At 41.4% G+C, this 18,449-nt stretch overlaps 2 protein-coding genes across 10 annotated transcripts in view; both read right to left on the minus strand.

Annotated features, from left to right (window-relative positions):
- The window catches only part of LOC141156755 (flavin-containing monooxygenase 5-like), a 91,532-nt gene extending 86,203 nt beyond the window's left edge, over positions 1-5,329 (minus strand). For 3 of the 4 annotated variants that reach the window (XR_012247708.1, XM_073643112.1, XM_073643111.1), the window contains exon 1: positions 5,171-5,328. The gene's annotated coding sequence lies outside the window, so the exon portion shown is untranslated. Of the gene's footprint in view, positions 1-5,170 lie in introns of all 4 variants that reach the window. The other variant, XM_073643114.1, reaches the window with a different exon arrangement.
- Positions 5,330-16,676: 11,347 nt separating this feature from the next.
- Positions 16,677-18,449, minus strand: part of LOC141156759 (dimethylaniline monooxygenase [N-oxide-forming] 2-like) — a 113,778-nt gene continuing 112,005 nt past the window's right edge. For 3 of the 6 annotated variants that reach the window (XM_073643121.1, XM_073643122.1, XM_073643119.1), the window contains one exon: positions 16,677-18,267. In XM_073643121.1, the coding sequence (XP_073499222.1) occupies positions 17,856-18,267 (412 nt within the window). In that variant the 3' untranslated portion in view covers positions 16,677-17,855. The remainder of the gene's footprint in view (positions 18,268-18,449) is intronic. The other 3 variants (XM_073643116.1, XM_073643118.1, XM_073643117.1) reach the window with 3 other exon arrangements.

Consider the following 18,449-nt stretch of genomic DNA (forward strand, 5'->3'; position numbering starts at 1 on the left):
TACTTGTCATTTAGTGTAAAGGATTTATATAAAAAAATAATAGTGTTTTCATGCACCGTCTCTTTAAAAAAGCCGGCCGGCAATTCAGCAGCGGTACCCGACAATTTATAACAGAAAGAATAGAACATCACACACAGATTAGATAGATAGAAACATGTCAGTCACATATATAAGAAGTACAGTGACAGTGTTGGTTACTGTACTTGTCATTTAGTGTTAAAATAAAGGATTTATTAAAAAAAAAAAAATTGGCGTGGGGTTCCCCGTAATTTTAGTCTCTAGCGGAGGTTAAGCAGACGGCTGGGGCAGATGTTTGAAGCCTGGGAAGGGGGTAATACCCATGGAGCTTCCCAGGCTACTAATATCAGCCCCCAGCTGAATACCTAGCCTTTACTAGCTATTAAAATGGGGGACCCCCCAAAAAATGACATGGAGTCCCCCCTATTTTAATAGCTAGCAAAGGCTAGGCAGAGAGCTGGGAGCTGATATTAATACCCCAGGAAGTGTGCCATGAATATTGGCCCCCTCCCAGGCTAGAAACACCAGCCGTCAGCCGCCCCAGAAATGGCGCATCCATAGGATGCGCCAATTCTGGCACTTAGCCTCGCTCTTCCCACTGCCCTGTAGCGGTGGCAGTGGGGTAATAAGGCTGGGGTTGATGTCAGCTTATAATGCTAGCTGACATCAAGCCCAGGTTAGTAATGGATAGGCGTCTATAAGACACCCCCATTACTAACCCCATAGTGAAAGTTAAAAAATACACAAACACCCAGAATAAAGTCCTTTAATTGAAATAAACACACAATTCTTTATTGTTCTAAATTAAACCATACTTACCGTCACGCCCATTCCAGCTGAAGCCAATGTCTTCTGCAATAAAAGTAAAATAATAAACCAACATCATCCTTACCTTTTGATGGTTCCCAGGACGGCTTCAGCTCTGCTACATCGAGATGACAGGCTGGACCGCAGCAGAGAGCTGCCATCCAGCCTGTCATCCCGCAGACACTGAGAAGCGCAGGCTTGCTTGCGCTCCTCAGTGTTTGGCTGTGACGGCATCCAGATGAGCCGACAATGAACTCAGCTCACCTCATGCACGTCACTGACAGCGTGGGAGAATTCTCCTGCGCATGCGGTGAGCGTGAGAGACTCGGCTCATCTGGATGCCGTCACAGCCTGACACTGAGGAGCGCAAGCATGCCTGCGCTTCTCAATGTCTGCCTGTGGCATGGCAAGCTGGATGGCAGCTTTCTGCTGCGATCCAGCATGTCATCTCGATGTAGCAGAGCTGGAGCTGTCCTGGGAACCATCAAAAGGTAAGGATGATGTTGGTTTATTATTTTTCTTTTATTGCAGGAGATCGTTGGCTTCAGCTGGAATGGGCGTGACGGTAGGTATGGTTTAATTTAGAACAATAAAGAATTGTGTGTTTATTTCAATTAAAGGACTTTATTCTGGGTGTTGTGTTTTTTTTAAAATACTTTGCTAGAAATTCATGGCAGTCATGTCTAATATTGGTGTGACCCCATGAATTTCGAGCTTAGGGCCAGCTGATAATACCAAGCTGGCCCTAACCCCTTTATTACCCAGTGAGCCTCCGCACCAGGGCCCTGGATGAGTTGGGTACAGTGCCAGAAGATGGCGCTTCTATGAACGCGCCATTTTCCGGGGTGGCTGCGGACTGCAATTTGCAGCGGGGGGGGGGGGGGGCAGAAAGCTTGGGCCTCCCTGCGCTGCAGATTCCAGCTCCCAGCTGCCTAGTTGTACCTGGCTGGACACAAAAATAGGGCGAAGCCCCACTTATTTTTTTTTTTTAATTATTTCATGAAATAATTAAGAAAAAAAGGGCTTCCCTATATTGTTGTGTCCAACAAGGTACAAATAGGCAGCTGGTGGTTGGGGGCAGCCCGTTCCTGCCTGCTGTACCTGGCTGGACACAAATATAGTGCGAAGCCCCACGTCAATTTTTTTTAAATTATTTCATGAAATTCATGAAATAATTAAAAAAAAATTGACGTGGGGCTTCGCACTATATTTGTGCCCAGCCAGGTACAGCAGGCAGGAACGGGCTGCCCCCAACTACCAGCTGCCTATTTGTACCTGGTTGGACACAACAATATAGAGAAGCCCTTTTTTCTTAATTATTTCATGAATTTCATGAAATAATTAAAAAAAAAAATACGTGGGGCTTCGCCCTATCTTTGTGTCCAGCCAGGTACAACTAGGCAGCTGGGAGCTGGAATCTGCAGCGCAGGGAGGCCCAAGCTTTCTGGGCCCCCCCCCCGCTGCAAATTGCAGTCCGCAGCCACCCCGGAAAATGGCGCGTTCATAGAAGCGCCATCTTCTGGCGCTGTACCCAACTCATCCAGGACCCTGGTGCGGTGGCTCACTGGGTAATAAAGGGGTTAGGGCCAGCTTGGTATTATCAGCTGGCCCTAAGATCGAAATTCATGGGGTCACGCCAATATTAGACATGACCGCCATGAATTTCTAGTAAAGTATTTTAAAAAAACACAACACCCAGAATAAAGTCCTTTAATTGAAATAAACACACAATTCTTTATTGTTCTAAATTAAACCATACCTACCATCACGCCCATTCCAGCTGAAGCCAATGATCTCCTACAATAAAAGAAAAATAATAAACCAACATCATCCTTACCTTTCGATGGTTCCCAGGACAGCTCCAGCTCTGCTACATCGAGATGACAGGCTGGATCGCAGCAGAAAGCTGCCATCCAGCCTGTCATGCCGCAGGCAGACACTGAGAAGCGCAGGCATGCTTGCGCTCCTCAGTGTCAGGCTGTGACGGCATCCAGATGAGCCGAGTCTCTCACGCTCACCGCATGCGCAGGAGAATTCTCCCACGCTGTCAGTGACGTGCATGAGGTGAGCTGAGTTCATTGTCGGCTCATCTGGATGCCATCACAGCCTGACACTGAGGAGCACAAGCATGCCTGCGCTTCTCAGTGTCTGCCTGCGGCATGACAGGCTGGATGTCAGCTTTCTGCTGCGATCCAGCCTGTCATGTGAATGTAGCAGAGCTGAAGCCGTCCAGGGAACCATGGAAAGGTAAGGATGATGTTGCTTTATTATTTTACTTTTATTGCAGGAGATCGTTGGCTTCAGCTGGAATGGGTGTGACGGTAGGTATGGTTTAATTTAGAACAATAAAGAATTGTGTGTTTATTTCAATTAAAGGACTTTATTCTGGGTGTTTGTGTTTTTTCTAACTTTGACTATGGGGTTAGTAATGGGGGTGTCTTATAGACGCCTCTCCATTACTAACCTGAGCTTGATGTCAGCTGGCATTATAAGCTGACATCAACCCCAGCCCTATTACCCCACTGCCACCGCTACAGGGCAGTGGGAAGAGAGAGGCTAAGTGCCAGAATTGGCGCATCCTATGGATGCGCCATTTCTGGGGCGGCTGACGGCTGGTGTTTCTAGCCTGGGAGGGGGCCAATATTCATGGCACCCTTCCTGGGCTATTAATATCAGCCCCCAGCTGTCTGCCTAGCCTTTGCTAGCTATTAAAATAGGGGGGACCCCACGTCAGTTTTTTGGGGGTTCCCCATTTTAATAGCTAGTAAAGGCTAGGTATTCAGCTGGGGGCTGATATTAGTAGCCTGGGAAGCTCCATGGGTATTACCCCCTTCCCAGGCTTCAAACATCTGCCCCAGCTGTCTGCTTAACCTCCGCTAGAGGCTAAAATTACGGGGAACCCCACGCCAATTTTTTTTTTAATAAATCCTTTATTTTAACACTAAATGACACGTACAGTAAGCAACACTGTCACTGTGCTTATTATATATGTGACTGACATGTTTCTATCTATCTAATCTATGTGTGATGCTCTATCTTTCTGTTCTAAATTGTCGGGTACCGATGCTGAATTGCCGGCCGGCTTTTTTAAAGAGACGGTGCATGAAAACACTATTGTTTTTTTAAATAAATCCTTTAACACTAAATGACAAGTACAGTAACCAACACTGTCACTGTACTTCTTATATATGTGACTGACATGTTTCTATCTATCTAATCTATGTGTGAAGCTCTATTCTTTCTGTTCTAAATTGTCGAGTACCGGTATATGCCGCTGATGAATTGCCGGCTTTTCATGTTTCACTGTGAGCACTGTTCCCATCGATTTGGGCAACCACTGTAATGCCACAACCACCATGGCTGTGGCATTAACGTCTTAAAAAAATATTAATTCCTGCTATTCCATTTAATTGTAATGTAAAGAAGATAATGTAATGTCAGCGCTTGAGCAGGAGAATTCTCCCACGCTGGGATGGCATTCTGATGACAGGCTGGATCGCAGCTGAGCGCTGCCACCCAGCTTGTCATCCTTCAGAGACACTGCAGAGCGCAGGCATTATGTGAACTTCCGATTCCGGTATTCGATATTGTAAATGTATCGGAACTCAGTATCGGAACTCCGATACAGCGAATATCGGTCGATACCCGATATTTCAGTATCGGAATGCTCACTAGTGGTGATATTTGTCCCTGTATATGGTATTTTTTGTATTTTGACCTTGGTATAGTAGGTTTTGGTTAGTTATAGGATGGTGGTTATATTCATACATTATGTGGTGGTAAAATATGGTCATGGTGGCACCACTATTTTGCCCTTGTGTAGTGATATTGATCTTGCTATGGTGAATTATGCTCAGTACCAGAATTGTGAGAATAATATGTGCTTCTTGGTAACTGTATGACTATTATTACTTTTATTATTTCTATTATAATGTTTTTTGTTTGATTTATATTTACTCGTATCTATAGTTTTCTTAATTTATGGTGGGTAAATTCATATGTCTTCATAAGCTCAGACAATGCCACTGGGGCCCATGTATTGTATGTGAGCAACATTCTGGTGGGGAAGAGGAGGAATCAGATCAAAATTTTGCTCTGGGGCCCATAGAACTCTTGTTACGTCATTGTTGAAAGACCCTTGTTACCCTGGTTATGACCAAAGATTTCTCTGTGACAACAGACTATGTTGCTAGCAAATAATCATAGCAAACAGTTTTAATTGTATTATATATAAGCACAATAATATAAGCACATGCAAATATGCCTTAAAAATACCTCTACAACAAAACAAAATCTTTGGTAAATATACAATAGCAAATACAGACGTTTCTATACACCGTCTTACCTTAGTTGCTGATTTGTCTCAGTTGTAAAGTCCACTTTGAGTAACCAGTACACAATTTTTAATTCCCATTTGTCGGCTCTCTTTCACCATCTATTGGATATACTGTGAAACGTTGCGTAATGCTTCAGAAGCCATGAAATAATGAAATAGTCAAAGGTCCGCTGTATAAATTAATGATTCATCCAGATAAAAAAATTTGGAACATAGTTATTAAGGCTATTGCTCTATTCCTATTAGGTTTTACATTAAATTGAAAAGCAAAATATTACAAAAATACAAAGATGCATGACAAATGATAATAATATGTTTGCAGTCAAGTATCAATGGTGGCTAAAAGGAACTTGCAAGACTATGATCAGTTTGAATCAGAGACTAACTTCTACATTACATACAGATATCAACTCTTTAGTCTACCACACTGCAACTTTTCAGAGAAAACATAGTTTAAATAGTAGCTGGGGATGGGAGGACTTGTTCAAAATGCATGTCCCCACCTGTCTGATGAGGTGCAGTACCCCGAAATACAGTGTCTGCAAATTGAGATTCTGGTTCTGGCTTTTATCCTAAGTTATGTGACAAGGCTCATTAGAGAGTCGATAATGACTTTTAGGATTGCTACTTCCTATCGGTGGTACTAGAGTTCTAGTCCTCTTCCTCTCTGAAAAGACAATTTACATATTTCCCAGAGGGGTATTGCAACTTAAAAGTCTCCTCACCTTGACATGCTTAACATGTCACTCTCCGCAAGTAGAAATGTTACCCCTTGGATCTCGGTCAGACGCCTCTCACCCAGCCAAACCAAATCTCACACTTTGCACTAATAAGGGACAGTAACCTGAAACACAGTGTCTGCAAACTGCCTGAGATTTTGGTTCTGGATTATATCCTAAGTCATGTGACAAGGCTTTTTAGAGAGTCGATATTGACTTTTAGGATTGCTTCTTCCTATAGGTGGCACTAGATTTCTAGTCCTCTTCCTCTCTGAAGAGAGAATTCCCACCGGTCCAGGTATACTGACAGGCCTCTCCCTATACAGACATTAAACTAAATGTAATCTGTATAGAGATCCAAAGAAAACAAATCAACCAGAGTAGACAATCCTTATTATATGAATAAAAACGTCAAATACTTTAATGGATATGCATTAAAAACTTCAAAGAAAACAGAAATAGAAAAAACATATAGCTCTAATAAATCAACACAGGAAAAAGTAATATAGGAAAATCCACAAGGAACAATTATACTGAAAAAAATGCCTAAATGGCCCTACAGGTGACCCTACCTGTCCACGTAGGTTGGCACCCTTATAAGCAACGCAAGATATGGCGCCCCGCTCAATGTGGCCTGACCCTAGTAACCCATGTAAAGCCCTTAATAAAAACTAAAATTAATAATTTGCTGTAGCAAAAAGGACAATATGCAACAATATGATGCACAAAATATATACTAATAGTCCCTAATGGAGTAAATATAATGATAAGAGCACAAGTACATGGATAACGGTAATGGCTATGATAAACCTAATTACCATAACTAAACTGCACCGGTCACAAAAGGAAAATAGCGCACCACATTCCCAATAAATCAAAAAAGTGCCCAATATTGCTTGGGAACTAAAAAGATGAAGTACTTCCCTTCAAAAAGTGTCCAGAATCATGGCCTTGATGTGTTTCCCCTCCCTGTAAAGTTTCATCAAGAGGCCAGGAAAAGAGTAGATTGACAGACGTCCAAGTAATATCAGATGCTGCTGTGTTCAAAGTATAACAAGGCTGGTTTATACAGTGAGTCAGGTCCACATCCTGATTACAGAATCAAAGAGTCCCATTGCATCTAGGGACTGAACATGCTTCCAAATATGCAAATGCACATACCCCATAGTTTAAACACTAGAGCACAGTCACATGACTATTTTAAGTGCAGAATGTATCATACAGTAAGTCACATGGTACTGTTGTGCGCCGATTGCCGGCAAGATATATAATAGAAGGGATTGTGTGAACAGTCGCGCATACACAGAATAGTATTCCGGAATCCCAATGATGCTGAATGTGTCATCGGTCACATGATGGTGACGTGTGCTGCTGGCAGGCAATATAAGAGATAGAAGTAGTTGGGCCAATAATCACACATGTGCAGGATAACAAGCACCTAAAATATGGGCAGGTAGAGGCATCGCACGTAGGCAGCCGTGGCTTAAGTGTGCTCACTGGGGAACAGGAAACCACACAAGCCTAACTGCAATAGTTATAACACAAATAACTAAAAACCCATTAATATAATAATTATGGGTCCACAATATCACACATGGATACCACAACCCATAAAGGAATACCACTCTGAAAAATGTTCAAGCAATGAGAGGAGACACAGGAGTATAAGGTATAAATAATTAATATTTTTTTTTATTAAATACAACACTGAGATCACACATAATAAAACCATTTAAGAACAGGACAGGTAGTAATAAATGCCAGCTATGAAAGGTTTGCCACTTCAACAGTTACTTAAGAAACACTGCTAAGTAATATAAATATAAGGTGCCATAAACCAGCTTAGTGGTAAAGTCATTTAGAGAGTATGTACTGGGAAGTATGCAAACTGTCCACAAGGGAGTTAAACGCGCGTCAGGGGTCAGTGGGGGTTCATCTCCCCCCCAGATTTTGCTTGATCAGCCTCCACTTGGGCAAGAATGTTTATATTTCCTCGGATTGCCACTGGGCATATCACAAAATAGCAACCCAAATGATGTTATATAGGTATTAACTCCCTGGTGAACTGTTTGCATACTTCCCAGTACATACTCTCTAAATGACTTTGCCACTAGGCTGGTTTATGGCACCTTATATTCTATTGCACCTTACTTAGCAGCATTGCTTAAGTAACTGTGGAAGTGGCAAACCTTTCATGGCTGGCATTTATTTCTACCTGTCCTATTCTTAAATTGTTTTATTATGTGTGATTTCAGTGTTATATTTAATAAAAAAAATTCTTGATTATTTATACCATATACTCCTGTTTCTCCTCTCATTGCTTTAATAGTTATAACATATTGTGCATATCAAAACTAAAAGGAACATACAAAGCATGATAGAGGAATTGATCAAGAACCCTGCAATGTAAAGTAGACACATGTATTATATACAGTACAGACCAAAAGTTTGGACACACCTTCTCATTTAAAGATTTTTCTGTATTTTCATGACTATGAAAATTGTACATTCACACTGAAGGCATCAAAACTATTAATTAACACATGTGGAATTATATACTTAACAAAAAAGTGTGAAACAACTGAAAATATGTCTTCTATTTTAGGTTCTTCAAAGTTGCCACCTTTCGCTTTGATGACTGCCTTGCACACTCTTGGCATTCTCCTGATGAGCTTCAAGAAGTAGTCACCGGAAATGGTCTTCCAACAATCTTGAAGGAGTTCCCAGAGATGTGACTCGCCCCCTGGGCCGTGGGGCACCCGGAACCGGGCAATAGGGAGACGATGGGGGTAGTAGTGGCGACCCGGTCCTGTGGCTCAGGGTGGTCAGACCAGTGGCAGTCTTTTAGATGTTTTAGATAATGTCCGACTACGCCACCAGTGGATTGCGGTTATTAGGAACTGCCGCTGCAGGGCAGACCGCTGGGGCCGATGATGGATGCAGCTGGGATGGTGTGACTCCCCACGGGAAGAGTGCGGCCCCAGGGCAGTGTAGTGGATGGTGGGAGTGATGGTGGTGGGAGTCCCAGTACCGTTAGTGCTGGAGGAGTGAAAGAGCACACAGACAACGTACCGCAGTCCAATGTCTTTTACTCACAGTTCAGGTGCTCCGGGTCACTTCTGTGCAAGCAGTGACCACCCAAGCCGTGCAGTGTCCACCAGGTGAGGGGCTCGGTCAACCCCCAGGCAGTTCAGGAGCATGGCACAGGACCCCCTTCAATCCTTTCTCTGGCCTGCCTCACCAGTGACCCACTTTTTTCCAGCTGCCGCGGACTTGCGCGGGTAAACGTGGGCCCCGTTCTCCGCTGTCCTATATGGTGCCTTCCTAGCAGGTTTGATGAGGTGCTGCACAAATAAATGGTCACAGCCTCTGATCTTTGGCTGAGGGTAGTTTCTCCTCCACCAACTTGGGATCCGGCACCCTTAATCTGCCTGACCCTGCACCCTGGATTCTCGTGGGTTCTTAGGGTCCCTTCCACCTTATTGTTCCTGAGCCCTTCTGTTTCTCTGTCTCTTCTTCTCCTTTTTCTGTTCTGTCTTCTCCTCCTTCCCTTGGCCTCTTCTCCAGGCCCACTTCTCCTTCTCCTCTCAGGCTCCGGACTTTTCTCTAGGCCTGTCTCTGAGCAGAGCTCCTACAGAGCCTCTGCTCCCTGTCTTCTCCTCTCTGGACAGAACTTCTCTCAGAGCTAAGATGGTGCTCACCTTTTATACCTCCCTCTGACCATGAGCCCAGGTGACCAGCAACCAATGGGCTCCTACCTACGCTCAGGAACCAACCCCTATCTGCTCCTACAGCACTGGGTGTTCCACCCCCCTCCCCACTCCAGACAGGGACATAGTCGGTCATGCCTGCACTTCTGTCTAGTGGGAGCACCGTTCAGCTGTCCCTCGGAAATGGGGTGTGTGTGCTGTATGCAGCTAACTGAGCCCTGGTCCATACTCCATCCTTACCTGGGAGTGGAATACCACACCTCTGGCAGAGGTGCAATACCCCTGTAGCGGCCGAACCCTCGGGGCGCTACAGATGCTTAGCACTTGTTGGCCCTTTTGCCTTCACTCTGTGGTCCAGCTCACCCCAAACCATCTCGATTGGGTTCAGGTCTGGTGACTGTGGAGGCCAGGTCATCTGGCGTAGCACTCCATCACTCTCCTTCTTGGTCAAATAGCCCTTACACAGGCTGGAGGTGTGTTTGGGGTCATTGTCCTGTTGAAAAATAAATGATGGTCCAACTAACCGCAAACCGGATGGAATAGCATGCCGCTGCAAGATGCTGTGGTAGCCATGCTGGTTCAAAATGCCTTCAATTTTGAATAAATCCCCAACAGTGTCACCAGCAAAACACCCCCACACCATCACACCTCCTCCTCCATGCTTCACGGTGGGAACCAGGCATGTAGATTCCATCCGTTCACCTATTCTGCGTCGCACAAAGACACAGTGGTTGGAACCAAAGATCTCAAATTTGGACTCATCAGACCAAAGCACAGATTTCCACTGGTCTAATGTCCATTCCTTGTGTTCTTTAGCCCAAACAAGTTTCTTCTGCTTGTTGCCTGTCCTTAGCAGTGGTTTCCTAGCAGCTATTTTACCATGAAGGCCTGCTGCACAAAGTCTCCTCTTAACAGTTGTTGTAGAGATGTGTCTGCTGCTAGAACTCTGTGTGGCATTGACCTGGTCTCTAATCTGAGCTGCTGTTAACCTGTGATTTCTGAGGCTGGTGACTCGGATAAATGTATCCTGAGAAGCAGAGGTGACTCTTGATCTTCCTTTCCTGGGGCAGTCCTCATGTGAGCCAGTTTCTTTGTAGCGCTTGATGGTTTTTGCAACTGCACTTGGGGACACTTTCAATGTTTTCCCAATTTTTCGCACTGACTGACCTTCATTTCTTAAAGTAATGATGGCCACTCATTTTTCTTTAGTTAGCTGCTTTTTTCTTGCCATAATACAAATTCTAACAGTGTATTCAGTAGGACTATCAGCTGTGTATCCACCAGACTTCTGCACAACACAACTGATGGTCCCAACCCCATTTATAAGGCAAGAAATCCCACTTATTAAACCTGACAGGGCACACCTGTGAAGTGAAAACCATTTCCGGTGACTACCTCTTGAAGCTCATCAAGAGAATGCAAGAGTGTGCAAAGCAGTCATCAAAGCAAAAGGTGGCTACTTTGAAGAACCTAAAATAGAAGACATATTTTCAGTTGTTTCACACTTTTTTGTTAAGTATATAATTCCACATGTGTTAATTCATAGTTTTGATGCCTTCAGTGTGAATGTACAATTTTCATAGTCATGAAAATACAGAAAAATCTTTAAATGAGGAGGTGTGTCCAAACTTTTGGTCTGTACTGTAAATACATTAGTATTTAGTATAGTACTATGAACTAGTCCTGTTTCCTTTGCGTAATGAAGAAAAAAAAGGTACAGTGGTGGAGATGTACCCCCACAATGGATGTCAAATAAAAGGAGACCCTATTCTTGGGTTGATAGCAGAAGACACTCATCCTCATGTGATTAATTAAACGTAACGCTGAATGATGGACTCCCCCAAAGTAATAGGAGTATTCAAAAGGACTCAAAGCACTACATGAACAAAAAATGGCAGAAAAAAAACAGACAAATCTTGTGTATAAATAATGAAAGGGGAAAAGGTCAGCTGTTCACTGAGTCCCTTTGGATTCTGGGGTTCCAATATAAAGATCCACTGACACTCTTTCTGTAATATCTTTTTAATCCAGTCCCCATTTCTCTGGCTTTGTCTGATGACCTCCACTACACAAAAGACATGGCCCTGTTATCACCCTCATGGAAATCCCTAATATGACAGGCAATGCGGGTATCCCTTTTTTGTGTCTGGTGTCTCCAAAATGCTCTCTGATACACCTCCTAAATTACCATTTCGTCTTCCCAATATAGTTATGGGGCAGGAACAGGTAACTAGATGCATGACTCCGGTGGTCTTGCAATTGGCAAAATCCCTCATGTTAGTAGTGGCTCCTAGTAGAGACACTGATAAAAGACTTGGAGGGTTTTATCCAACTACAGAAACGACAGTCCCCATACCTATATGTGCCACATGGTTTTCTGTCAAGCTATGTACCTGGTTGTACAGGTCTGTTGTAAAAGCTTTGTACCAATTAGCCCCCAAACAAACTACCCTTTCTATATGTGATCTTGGGATGGAAAGGTATAACATCATGTAGGTGTGGGTCTGCGAGAAGAATCCTCCAATGTTTGGGAAGAATACTGAAAACCTTGTCTGCCTGGTCATCACAGGTGCTAACAATTCTCATAAGGCCCTTTCCATTGTCCTGTCTAGTTTTAGGCTTAAAAAGGGACTCTCTACTCCTCCCTTGTGAATCCAAAATGGTATTATTAAAGACGTACAATGGGTATCCACTCTGAAGGAATGTATCCTTAAGGTCCTTAGATTGTAAAAAGAAATCCTGTTCCCTAGAATAATTCCTGCTCATCCTTAGGTACTGTCCCTTTGGAATACCACTTTTTAGGAGCACTGTGTGAAAGCTATCCCATTGCAATATGCTGTTAGTAGAGGTGGGTTTTCTATAAGATGAAATAGAGAGGGTCCCATTTTGATCTTTTCTCAATAAAATATCTAGAAATGGTAGATACGATTTGTGAATCTCTTTGGTGAATCCTAAGCCCAGTTCATTAGTATTGAGACCATCTTTGAACTTGTTAAATTCCTCTACAGTCCCAGATCATAAGACAAAGAGGTCATCTATATACCTTTCCCAATATAAGATCCGAGAGGCTCAACAGGGAGTGTCATTCCTAAAAATCACTGTCTCCTCCCTCCTGACGAGGGGGAAGCACAATATTATATTAAATATCATGTTGGCCATTCCAGTACGTTAATACTAGAATACAGCATTGCAAAAACAATATTTTTTCAATAAAATAGTTTTTATTGTGTACAAGCGGCAAAACATAAAAAAATTATAAAAATGTGGTATCGCTGTAATCGTACTGATCCGAAGAATAAGGCTGCCATATCACTTTTACCACACTCACTATGGTAAAAAAAATCTCTGAGCTGCTGTTTTTCGTTCATTCTGCCTCCCAAAAATCAGAATAAAAAAGTGGTCAAAAAATTTTATGTGCCCCAAAATAGTACCAATAAAAACGAGTAGTCTCGCAAAAAACAAGCCCTCACATGAATCTGTCAGCAGAAGTATAGGAAATTATAGCTCTTAGAATATGGAGATGCAAAATCTTGTTTTTGTAAAAAACAAAAGCATCTTTTTGCGTGTGACAGAAGCCAAACGTGAAAAACTATATAAATCTGGTATCACTGTAAATTAAACCGACCGAAATCATAAAGTGATAAGTCGCCTTATCTCTTATACCGCACGAGGAACGGCGTAAAAAAAGAAATAAAACCAATTTTTGACCTGCTGTTGATTTGTTAATTTTGCCTCCCAAATATTTCAGTGAGGCTCAGCTCACATTTATCCTGCGCTCTATGCTGAGCGCTTACACCGGGTCTCCATATAAATCTCTGAAATAAGTGATTCAAACTGAACCCCTGGAGTAAGATTCCCTTATAATGAGGCAGATGGAGACACTGTGGACGTCGTCTGGCCTATGATCTGGCCGTGCCCGTCTTTTTAGGCATGCATAAAAGCGTGGTCGGCCATATTCTTGTGCACTTCTAAAAAGATGGACGCAGCTGAACAGAGGCCAGACAGTGTCCAGAGTAACTCTGCTACCTCATTAGGGATTGGCTCCCTCGGGGTTTGATCCAAATCACATATTTTGTAGATTTAGATGGAAACCCAAATGTAAGTGCTCAGCGTAGAAAACATGATAAATGTGATCGAAAATGTTCATGTCTTTTTGTGTAGTGGAGGTCATCAGACAAAGCCAGAGAAATGGGGACTAGAATAAAAAGATATTACAGAAAGAGTGTCACTGGATCTTTAGATTGGAGCCCAGAATCCAAAGGGACTCAGTGAACAGCTGACCTTTCCCCTTTCATTATTTATACACAAGCTTTGTCTGTTTTTTCTGCCAATTTTTATTCATGTAGTGCTTTGAGTCCTTTTGAATTTTTGTGTCCTTTTTGTGTAGGGGGTTGCTATTTTGTGATATGCCCAGTGGCAATCCGAGGAAATATAAACATTCTTGCCCAAGTGGAGTCTGATCAAGGAAAACTGGGTGAAGATGAACCCCCCACTGGCCCCTGACGCGCATTTAACTCCCTTGTGGACAGTTTGCATACTTCCCAGTACATACTCTCTAAATGACTTTACCACTAAGCTGGTTTATGGCACCTTATATTCTGTTGCACCTTACTTAGCAGTGTTTCTTAAGTAACTGTTGAAGTGGCAAACCTTTCATAGCTGACATTTATTACTACCTGTCCTGTTCTTAAATGGTTTTATTATGTGTGATCTCAGTGTTGTATTTAATAAAAAAAAATTCTTGATTATTTATACCATATACTCCCAAAATGCCACCAATAAAAGCATCTACTCAACCCACAAAAAAAACATAATTGTGAAAATGTAAAATCTAGGGCTAAAACAAAATTAAAATTAATAAATAAAATTAAAATGTAATATTTTTCCTTCACCGGTATAAAATTTGGCTCACTGCACCCCTAGAAGAATTCATTAAGAGGTGTAGTTTGTAAAATGTAGTCACTTATGGGGGACCTGCTGGACTGACAATTCAGGGTCTTTGCCAAAGTGACATGGCACTCGCAAATCATCCCAGTAAAATCTGTACTCCAATATGGCGCTAGTTTCTTTCTGAGCTTCGTATTGTGCTTAAAAAGAAGTTTTAACCAAATATCAGGCACTGTCATACTCAGCAGACATTGTGTAACAAATTTTGTTGTCTATTTTCTCCTATTAAACCTTTTGAAAATTAAACATTTGGGGCTAAAACAACATTTTAGTGCAAAAAATTAAACTTTTCATTTTCACAGCCCAATGGTATACAATTCTGTGAAATACCTGAGGGGTTTCCACTGTTTAGGCACATTTAGGGCTTTTCAAATGCGACATGGCATCCGCCATCGATTCCAGATTCAAAAGCTGCTCCTTCCCTTCCAGGGTCTGCCGTGTAACCAAACAGAGTAGTTTTCCGCCATATACTGGGTATTGGCATACTCAGGGGAACTTGCACAACAATTTGTTCTGTCCATTTTCTCCTGTTACCCTGGTGAAAATGAAAAATTTCCGGCTAAAACAACATTTCTGGGGGAAAAAAGGCTTTTAATTTTCACTGTCCAATGTTTTAAAATTCCGTGAAGCACCTGTGAATTCAATATGCTTTCCACAACTTTAGATAAATTCTTTGAGTGGTCTAGTTTCCAAAATAGGGTCACTTGTGGGGGGGTTCCAGTGTTTAGGCAAATCAGGCGCTCTTCAAACGTGAGAAAGTGTCCGCTTTCAGTTCCAGCCATTTCGGCTTTCAAAAGGTCAAACTGTATTTCTTCCCTTCCAAGCCCTGCCATATGCCCAAACAGTAGTTTTCCCCCACATATGAGTATCGTGTACTCAGGAGAAATGTCACAACAAATTTTGGGGTCTATTTTTCTATTTTCTCTTGTGAAAATAAAAAATGTGGGTCTAAAGTAAAATTTTTGTGAAAAAAGTTAAATGTTTATTTTCTCCTGCCACATTGCATTATTTGCATGAATGTGGTTTTGAGTACTTTCAGGGGTTTCGTTTTTAGAATGGTGTCACTTTAGGGTATTTTTGTCACATAGGCCCCCCAAAGTCACTTCAAATGTGATGTAGTCCCTAAAAAAATGGTTTTGTAAATTTTGTTGGAGAAATGAGAAATTGCTGATCAACTTTTAACCCTTATACCTTTTTGACAAAAAAAATATGTTTAAAAAATGATACAGATGTAAACTAGACATATGTTGAATATTATTCATTGACTATTTTGTGTGGCATAACTCTCTGGTTTAAGGGCATAAGAATTAATACACTAATTTGAAAATTGTGACATTTTCAAAATTGTCACCAAATTTCTGATATGTTTATAAATAAACGCAAGTCATATTGAACAAATTTTATCACTATCATGAAGTACAGTATGTCACAAGAAAACAGTCTCAGAGTCAGTAGGATCCATTAAAGTGTTCCAGAGATATTACTTCATAAAGTGACACTAGTCACATTTAAAAAATGAGGCTCGGTCATTAACGTACAAAGTGGCTCAAGCCTAAAGGGGTTAATATTAGCCACACCATTCAAAATATGTTGATAGGCCAGCTTGTGCCTCCCATTAACTATGATTTTAGCCTCTCAATAAATATAAATTAATAAGTCACTGTGACTCTCCCCCCCCAATTCATTTTAAGGCTATGGGCACACTTTGCATTTTTTCTGCATGGATTTGTTGCACAAAATATGCATCATTTTACCATACAATCAAAGTGAATGATACTTCTTAATTCTCATGTATACATTGTTTATTTTTTCCTTGCAGATTTGAGTCTGCAGTATGTTAGTTCTTGCAGCATATTTCACCCATTCTAATGTGTGGGAAAAAATATGGAACAAAAACGCATGTAAAAACACTCCAAAAATAAGTTTTTCTTGCCAACACATCGGAATTTGCAGCAGAATTTTATGGATATTATATATTATTATATGTGGAATTATTTAAATAAGAGTTGTTTCTTTAATGCTAGCAATAAATAGAAGGCAGGGCTCTCAATTGTATGTTTAATTATAATAGTACACAATTAGACTTTATCAAGACTTGAAATTAGTTTCAAGAAAGGTTAAAATTTGTAAATACTAAGTAAATCAACATGTTGAATTAATCAAAAATAAACAATAGAAATGATTTGATGTAAATAGTTCTGAAATGAAATAGTAAAGCAAAATAGGTAAAATACAAGTAATACCAATATACATAGTAAAATTCTATGCACAATAATTTCATCAAAGTACTTTGTGGACCAGAATATTGCATATAGCTTATGAGAGTAGATCACTAACCATTTAATAACAACTCTGAGAGATACAAAGTTATGACACCAGGAAGATAAGGCAAATTTTCAGCAGGCCTAAGCTGGAAGTGGGTCAGCTTCATGGAGAGTTGGGGGATCCTCATGCTTGGAGGCAGTGTGCAGCTGTAAAGTGAAGTGATCTATGGAATATATGGCAAAATTTACCTTCTGGTTATATACCCATTTCCTAAAAGGGCATGTGGTATTTAAAAAAAGTAATCGAGCTAGAGTAACAGTAGGCAATTTATGAGGCTCATGGATTGATCTCTTATCATTATAAAATTTGAAAACTGCAGCTGTAGAATCCACAATTTAAAAAGAGGAGCACAAAATAGTTTATAGGATAATTTAGTTGGGATATATAGGTAATTGTGGTATTTTAGGGAAAATAATCAATTAACTTAAAGCGAACCTGTCACCAGAAAAAATGCTGTTAACCTGCAGATACTTGCTTAATCTGCACGTCAACAGTGTTACTAACCTGCCCGGCACCCGCACTTAGCCTAATACTGCATGGAGAAAATGTACTTAGTTCTTTATTCTCCCCAGCAGTGTCACTGTTTTAGTCACGGGAGCATTGGGGCTGGCTATCAGTCAGTGCCGAGGGTGCATTTATGGCCCTCGGTATTCTCAGAGCAATGATTGAACCAGCGCTGCCCATGTGACTGAAACCAGAATGCTACCGGGGAGAATAAATTTAATGTTCTCTCGCAGCTTTAGGCCAAGTGCGGGTGCCGGGCAGGTTAGTAACGCTATTAACCTGCAGATTAATAGCATTTTTTCTGGTGACAGGATCCCTTTAAAGTAATCGTGGTTACAGAAGAAGATGGCTTGGGCCAGACTTGGATTCAGTATTTAACATGATTTAGGGTGAAAATTACTGGACAAGATAGTAGGGCTCAAAGGTAAGTGAGACAAGTAAGGATCTATTACTTTTTTCATATCTTTACATAGGTTTTATCTTAACCATTCAAAATATCCTGGTCCAAGAGGCTCCACTACTAGGCCAAGCTAAATACCCATTCTGTTCAGCCTTTATTCTAGCTCTTGAAAACCATATTGCTGCTAACAATGAGCCAATGACCAACACTCTCTTAATATTTAACCAGGGTTCAGTTTTTTCTTGTAACACTCGTGTCTTAGTTGGCTTAATTGTTCTGTCCCAATGTGTAAGAATGGCATTTCTTGCTCCATTCCATTTCCCAGGTCCTTTAAGCCGAAGTTGGTAAGGTGTGTATGGTCCAAAAAACACCTGCCAGGCTAATCTTGGGTCAGTGCAGAAAAGAAATGTAATGTTTGGATGGATTCCAATCTTTCTTGAAATATCATTTATGTAATCGATGTAATGTGATTGCAGAACTTGAGTCCTCCCAACACCAAACCTAAATAACAATAAAAAATAGGTCATTAAATAATTGACAAGAACAATGTGAGTTTAGTAAGCAAAATTGCGCTCCATTGTTTCTGTTCCTCCCATACATGTTAAATGGATATGCATTTTACAGCCCTATTCCATTTTTTCTCCAGCATGCTTGTAAGATGAAAAGGATAGGGAACTGACGAC

Source organism: Phyllobates terribilis, unplaced genomic scaffold (genome assembly GCF_046119375.1).
Source record: "Phyllobates terribilis strain yellow unplaced genomic scaffold, ASM4611937v1 Scaffold_8__6_contigs__length_399053987, whole genome shotgun sequence".
In the NCBI taxonomy this organism is placed as follows: Eukaryota; Metazoa; Chordata; class Amphibia; order Anura; family Dendrobatidae; genus Phyllobates; species Phyllobates terribilis.